Source organism: Ambystoma mexicanum, chromosome 3p (assembly GCF_040938575.1).
Source record: "Ambystoma mexicanum isolate Mex_15411 chromosome 3p, UKY_AmexF1_1, whole genome shotgun sequence".
Taxonomy (NCBI): Eukaryota; Metazoa; Chordata; class Amphibia; order Caudata; family Ambystomatidae; genus Ambystoma; species Ambystoma mexicanum.
The window spans coordinates 493,726,736-493,734,940 of NC_090925.1; the positions used below are offsets into that span (position 1 = coordinate 493,726,736).

The 8,205-nt window shown below is 42.5% G+C and overlaps 1 protein-coding gene across 1 annotated transcript; it reads left to right on the forward strand.

Annotated features, from left to right (window-relative positions):
- The first annotated feature begins 5,646 nt into the window (after positions 1-5,646).
- LOC138579917 (trichohyalin-like) lies at positions 5,647-7,941 on the forward strand. Its single transcript, XM_069650140.1, has one exon. The coding sequence runs from the start codon at positions 5,647-5,649 to the stop codon at positions 7,939-7,941; it is 2,295 nt and encodes a 764-aa protein (XP_069506241.1).
- The last annotated feature ends 264 nt before the right edge of the window (positions 7,942-8,205 follow it).

Here is an 8,205-nt window from a genome sequence, read left to right on the forward strand (position 1 = left end):
GCGATTCTGTCAAGCTGATGATCATATTCGCTAACAAAGGATATAAGGTTGACAAGGAAAAGTTACAATATTGAAGTATCGTACATGGGCCAATTGATTTTGCATGAAGGGAAAAAAGTTACTCCTGAAAGAGCTGAGGTTATTTTTAAAACGGCCAAGCCACACACGATGAAACACATGCAGAGATTTTTGGGAGTGTGTAACTACGTCAGAACATGGATACAGCTCATATATAAGGCCCTATTTACAAGCCTTATAGAAAGCACAGGCAATGCAGGAATAAAGCATGTGGACTGGAGAGATGGAAGAGATGGAGAGATGGAAGACGGGTTTGACGAATCGAAAAAAAAGCTATTTGCACGGCTATGGTTTTAGGGATTTCCAATTTTGCGGAGGAATTCTTTTTGTTTTGACATAAAGATGACACTGTTATGACAGCAGTACTCATGCAGAGAACCACGTTGGGGTACAAACTCCTTTAGCAGCCGCCGCGCTCGCCATAGAGAAAGCTGCAAGCATAGTAATGGGATGTTCCACGACGTTATTTGTTGAGCATGCATTATTTGCCATTGAAGAAAAACAAAAAGGCACTTTGACTTCTCAAAGAGCTTCTGACTATGAGGTAGTCATATCAAATCCAGCGATTAAAATAGTTTGATGTAAAATAGTAAATCCTGGCTTGTTTATAGCTGAGCCAATGACAGAGGGAGAGCCTGTACACGATTGTGCGAACTATGAAGAGTTCTGCGATGAGCTCCCTAGAATAAAGGATAATGCATTAGCAGGGGGAGAGATTGTTTTCATTGACGGTTCTTCAAGGATCGATCAAAATGATGGAGAGAGATATACAGGTGCCGCTGTGGTAAAGCACACGGCTAATGGGGAATTTTGGGTGCTTATTAGAACTCGCTTGTCTTCTCATTATTCAGCACAAGCTGCAGAATTATTGGCATTGATACACGTGATTGAGAGTCACGCAGACCAGGAAGTAACAGTGTACAGCAACTTTGCCTATGTGACGTCAATGGTGCACGCAGGGCTAGCACATTGGATGGGCTACCTCTGAGCAGACGGCACGCCAGTACAACATGTCGTTTTATTGGATAGGCTCATCAAGGCACTAAAACTCCCAGTAGGCATTGCATTTGTTAAATGTGCAGCCCATACTAAAGGGGCAGATTTTATCTCACGTGGAAATCAAGCAGCAGATGCTGAGGCCAAGCATGTAGCGATTACAGATAAAGAAATGATGAATGTTGAGACTTCTGATGTGGTTGAAAAAATTATTATTATGTTAACTATATCAGAAGGGTATAACCATTTGTCGAAAATGCAGTTAGTGGAGATCCACGGAGAAGCACTTCTCGAAGAAATAAAATTTTGAATGCAAAGAGGGTGTTCATTAAACCCCTCTGAAGCATTGTGGCGACAGGATAGAATTGGTAAACCAGTGATGCCTGTAGCCTATTAAGGCTGGCGCTAGAACAGCTGCACTACCCCACACATACAACTAGGGAGAACTTTGCTGTAACTATTGCTGAGGAATGGTTTCTGCCGAATTTAATGGAGCAAGTTGCATTTTGCATAGTGAACTGTATGGTGTGTCAACAATTCACAGCTGGGCATACACTGCACACAGTTAGGGGAGTCATTCCGAGTCCTAATGACCCTTTTCAGCACTTGCATATCGACTATGTCAACATAATACAAGTAAGTAATGGATATAGATACCTGATCGTAGTGGTGTGTCCTTTCTCAAGGTGGATAGAAGCAGGCCTATTTACAAACCCAGATACCACCTCTGCAGCATAATTTTTAGCACAAGAAGTATTTCCTAGATGGGGAGTGTGTGATGTTATGAGGTCAGATAATGGTCCTCATTTTGTTAACAGTTTTTGAACAGATTAGCTTGTTGCTTGGTATCAAGCACAAGTTTTCTTTGGCTTATCGTCCACAAGGAAATGGGAGTTTGTGAGAGGCTCAATGGCTTGCTTAAAGAAAGAATAGCCAAGTTGAAGCTAACCTTGAAGAAAGGGTAGTTGCATTGCCTACCACAGACATTATATGTTTTGAGGAACAAACCATGTTCTGACCACCATCTCACACCTCACGAAATTGTGACTGGAAGGCGAATGAGAATATCCCTAATGCCTCCTTCCAGAGTTAGGTAGAAGTGATGCTCAGCCAACGCCAGAACTGTTAGGATTGGAATTACGTGATTATTTGAACTGTATGACTTCCAGTATCTCTGTCATTTCAGGACAGCTGCATAGACGAAGGTGTAGAGCAGTACAGAACACAGAAGGAGAAGCTTCGGCAGACCAATCTCAAGAACTTTCTGTTCTTCAAATATTCCCTGGAGATGCAGTTCTAATTCGCAATCACGTAAGAAAAAAGTCAGACGAATCCCGTTTTTGTGGTCCTTTCATTGTGGAAGCCATTACTCCATCTGCTGTTAAAGTGCAGGGAAGGCATGCTTGGGTCTTCCTGGGAGACGTTAAAATCTTTGCTGATGAGACTCCTCTACCTGCACCCCTCCACGACAAAGCAAGTAAAAGCATTGGGGAAGAACCACAGTATGTGCAGACAAGATCGATGTCGAGGAAGAAGGACAGAGAAGCTGACAAGTCAAAAGACAACGAATTCATTGGACTGTGGCTTGTATCGGGACAATCCTTTTAAGTCATTTATAATAGGGACCAGGAAAACAAATGTGAACACTCTGTGCATCTCAGTTGCAGGGTCAAGGGAAGATCTGTATTCATAATGCCACAGTAACGTGTTGACTTTGGACTGAGGCATGGCTAAGCCTTGATAAAAAACGGATTATGCCAGATTTTGATCGTGGAGACAGCAATTGGAAAAGGGTACCATACCCAGATTCGTTTGACACTGAGTTCCTATTTGGATTTCCCTATGGTGTTACCCAGTGATGCCCTTTCTAGGAACATCCTCACTTATTTCGAGTTGGTGCTGTGCAATTACCCTTCGCTGGTGGGGAGAACCACTCGCATTCCAGCTTTTTTCAAAATCCTGAGAAATAACCTGCTATAGAAAGAACAATTCTTGCAGTTACCTGAGTACAGTGAGGAAAGTACCAATGCCCCTATCAAATGAAGCAGCTCATAGACTACTCAGTATGGTGTTCTTTCGTTTGATTGAAGAATATCTGCACCTCATTGGGAGGCACATCGACGTGCGTAGCTTTCTCAGGGACCCAAGAAACACTGTCAATCTCAACGTGTTCCTAGAAGGTATCATCATCCAAGTGAGCATCTTTTCTGAAAGAAATCACATATCGGTGTACAAACATTCCTTCAAGGGACGGATCGAGAGGTTGTTGATAAAGAAAGACTTTTTGGTTCCTGCTGAAAGATATTCGACATGTCGTCTGGGCTCAGGCAGATTCGAGGCATAGATTGGGAGATAATCTAGGTCATACAGATTGTATAGACTTACTGAGGTCGTTTTTCTTCATACTGAAGAGGCGTCTTCATTTCGACTGATCAAAGACTGATTCCAGAGACACAGAGAAGGTGTTTTCATCATCCAGTAAGCAGATAACTGATCAAGGACTAATTGCTGAGTCAAGACAGCAGCTTCCAGAAACAGTTCACAATGCTGATATATTCAGGATTCAAGTTTTTCCTTCCTTAGGTAGTTAAGATGGGAAACTTAAATAGCAACATCATTCTCCCGCATGAAGAAATGCGCTTGCATTGTCCAAGAAGTAGATGTTGTAGGTTAACATATCACTGTGTAATCTACACTTGCATTGTGTTCATAATCGTACTGCTTTCCTTGTGTGTGAGAACGGCATTCTATATTGGTGCACATAAAGCTAACACTCCTGTGCATTTTTCTGAGCAGAGGGAAAATGTACGCGTGGCAACTACTAAGCAGCCTAGATCCTATGTATTGATACCTGTTCCAAAGAAAGATGGCAAATTGCCTGAGCTTGAGATGGATGTCAATAGTAATATTGCACATGCAAAACGTGTCGCCAGAGACAGGCTCGATTAAACAGGCAGAGCAAAGGGTTGATAAAAGGTGAGCCTACATAAGTAACACATGCAAATACACCTGGTCCAGTGACAATTGACACAAAAACAGTTCTAAGAGGAAGATCCCAGATGGAGATTATGAAAGACATTTTTATGCCTAAATGTGCTGCTGAGCAGATGAGACGTTCTGAACTTTCTCCTACACAGGGATCCCGGACGGATGGTCCTGTGATTAATTCAGTGAGAAGAAGCTACATGGGTACACTTTATGAAATGATTATGGAAACTCATATGAAAAGAATGAGATCTAAAAGAAGCAGACAGGAAGATAATTATGAATTAAATGATTACCTCGACAGCATGGCACACTTGGGAAATAACATATGGTACCAACACATGAAAGAAGTTGGGAGAAGACTTCAAAGGAGGAATGCTTTGTGTGTTCACTCATGCCATACATCATGGGGAAGTCGAAGATCTTGTTAGCTGTTGAAATAGATGTGCACACAGCACATTGTCTTTCACACATAGCACTTTACAAGACCAGAGGCCAGTTCATGGGTTCAAGTGGTGCTTCTCTCAAATGGGCAACTGAAGGAACAGATCCAGATGAAGATGATTATATCCAAGATATAAAGACATTAAACAATGCAAAAAAGAGTATTGTGATTAGATATGAAAAACCTGAATAAAAAGGAGCTGAAATCAGAAGGGAAGTGAATAATAAATTGGAGACCGCAGGAAAATCTTTAGACGATATTCGAATTTGGAAGAACAGAGGTCAAATGCAGATTTGGGAATCATGTTATCACCAGATGGATGGGAGAAAGGAGTGGTGATCTGCAGAGCCTGGGTAGTCATTGGTTGTTACAAACCTACCATTGATATAGTGCAGAATTGCTGCAAGCCATTATGGCTAAGACTTTCTAAACTATTGATATGGGTCGAAGACAGAGGAGGACCCTTGCAGATAGTGCCATGGGAAAGTTTAAAGCTATGTTTCAAGAAAAATGGGGGAGAATCAAAATTGTGGTTGAATATTTGATGTGCCAGGAATGATACATGGAACAGCAGTAATCATGCATTATTATTGGGCTTGTGGATCCAAGGCCTAAGTAAGGCTACCTAAAGACTAGGAGGAATATGCACATTGGTGAATGTCCATGTTCCAGCATTGGTGATTCCAAAAAGTGATCTGAATCTTGAGATTTTCCCAAAAGCAGATGCCCACCTAAGAAAGAAGAGATATGTGAAGCTGATAAAGAGGATGAAGAGAGAGAACTACTTTTCAACCAAATCAATAGAAGCTTTTGACTCTATCCCATATGAACACAGACTATTCAGCCAAACTTCTTCAGTGTTCACATTGATCTTCATGCCAAGAATCCAAGTTGGAGCAAATACCAAGTGTCTTCAGATAACCAGATGGGAATTGCTGCAGACAATCAAAACTACTATAAAGGGATTCATTGCAATCAGGGAAGAGATGAGAGCCATAAGACTGATGACTCTCCAGAACAGATACATCTTGGACACGATCACAGCTATGGATGGAGGTGCTTGTGCAAAACTTGGAGAATCATGTTGTACATTCATACCTTCTCATGATGACGAGAATGGAACGTTGACAGAGGCCATAGACATGCTGACGAAACTCCATGGCCAGATGATAGACGAAGAAAACGATCTATCGGACGCAGAACTGCTGGAAGCGGTTGAGATAAATTCAGGAGGAGATAGTCAACAGACCCCCGGGGTCTCACCGGGACCAGAAGGATCGCCAGCTATAGGCCTGCAGCAGCTCTTGCAAGAAAAAAGGAACGCGGCGAAAGCAATCCGGCGACAAATAGAAGAAAGAGAGGAAAGACGGAAGCAAAGCGCTTTAAAAGAACATCAGGAGGAGCAGCCTGAAGGAGGGGGAAATACCTCAAGACCTGAAGATCACAACCAACGACAGGCCCTGGCCCGGGAGAGGGTGTCCCAACCTAAAGACCAACGACAAAACGTGGATGGCCCAGATGGGGCAAAAGCACACCCGAATTCAGACCAGTTACTTCGTACCCCGGAGAAAGTAAGAGAACTGCATGGAGAGACCCAACAAAGAGAAACACAGAAAGAAAAACCTAAGTGCATAAGGTTGGAGGAAAAAGCACACAGACCCAGGTTAAGCGATAGCCTATTCACAGAAATAATGGCTATGCCAGGGAAAATAGCCAGCACTCCAAAATCGCCGAAAAATAGAAGAATAAGTGAATTAGGCACGCCGACACAAAAGGAGTCCCCAAGCAAAAAACCAGATCTACTAACAATCATGTCTGCAATAACGATAGCATTGGCGCCATACTGCAAACTATACGAAACAATAAAAGAAGGAATACAAGACAACACATCAATTCTGGCTTCAATGTCCACAAAAATCACGCATATAGAAGGATACATCACAGCTGTAGAAGAAAGAACTGACACCTACAAGAAGGGGTGGGAAAAAGAGCTGGAGGACTTAAAGAAACAAATTGAGTGTCTAAAAAGAGGGACAGAGGAGGAGAACAAGAAAACCAAAAAATCGGAGCGGGAAAGTCAAAATGCAGCATTAACAGAGAGACATAAAGGAGACAATGAGATAAAGGTAGTGATGGAGAAAAGACCTAAACCCCCGCAAACATACCCAATTAAATCAGGACTCCATAATCATCCCCAGAATAAAGTCCCAGTGATATTGAAACTAAAGAAAACTGACAGGACTGACAAAGACCTGACGACAGAGAAGGCGGAGCAGCAGGAAGCAGAAAAACTAAAAGGAAAAAAAAAGGAAGAGGAAATCAGAGAGGAAAGTTTCGAAAAAAGCCAGAAAGAAAGGAAAAGAGACAAAACGAGAAGTCCACCCCTGTCGGTCGAAGATTTTATGAGCGACACAAACCTGATGAATTTGTCTCAGCATTGGGAGACCGCCTCCGACAACTCAGTGATGGAGGTGAACACAGATCAGCAAATAGAAAAGCGAAAAGAACCGGAGAAAGAAATAGAAATGAGACAAAATATGAAACCCCAAACACCAAAAAGAAACAGAGAGGCAAGTGAGACCCAAAAGGGAAGAGTAACAGAAATACAAAAAAAGAACAGAGAAGAAGAACGAAAGCCCTCGAAAGATCAAAGAATAAGTGAGTGGTCATCAAAGCACGGAAAACAGGAGATAAAAAGCCCAGAGAAAAACAGAAGAACTGGTACGTCGAAACCGGAAAGACAGGAACGTATATTCAAACTTGAGCAATTAGATATAAAAAGTGGATACATGATCCTAAATAGGAAGACGATCTTGAAATTAATGAGCAAAATGAACGCGCTGAAAATGATAAAAACAGAAGATATCACATTAGTAGAGCCTTACCATAGAGGAAAGATCGCCAAGGCATACATTCACGTGAAAGAACCAATCCGGCAAGAAACGGAAGCAAACGCAGCTACTGAAATGCTCCAAAATGGGTTTGGGCTGACAGAAATTAAAAGAGAAATACAAAAAGAAAAGAAAGACACTAAGTACGACGAAAAAGAAAGAAGATCGTACCAGTTCACTTCACGGACAGAAGAGCGGTATCGATCTAATAGACTAGGAAAACAGAGAGAAGAAAGAGGTATCGATTGGCAAGTGAAGTATGGACGAACGGAAGAGAGAAAAGAGTACCGAAGATCCCATAAGGACGAAAAACAAAACACGCAATCAAGGAAGGAGCACCAGGACACGGGAGCAGAATATCAGAACCTACACAGGAGAGTGGAACCAAGGCGCGTTCAGAGCTATTTTAGCCCAGAGAGAACTGGCCGCCACAGTGGAAACGAGAGAGCAAAGAAATCACCTCTGAGACAAACAAAAGATACGTCAACGAACACGGGCCCGCTAGCATGGCTAAAAGCAGCCTTAATGGGTAAAACAGAAAATTAGCAATTAACACGGTCACCAGCACCTACGTGGGATGAACAAAGAAGGGGTGACCAAAAAGAAACCAAGAAATGTTTCATCCTGGGGTCATGGAACACAAGAGGATACACGCATTTAACCAGACCGGGCGACGTGGACTTAGGCGCACTAGACATCATATGCCTACAAGAAACTTGGCTACAAGAAAAACCCGGCCTAGACGGCTATGTAGTGGAAATAGCACCTGCATGCAAGGGATTGTTAGGCCGACCATCCTCAGGCCTGCTG

Coding starts and splice junctions, on each gene's coding strand:
- LOC138579917 (XM_069650140.1), top strand. CDS start 5,647: ATGCTGACGAAACTCCATGGCCAGATGATAGACGAAGAAAACGATCTA.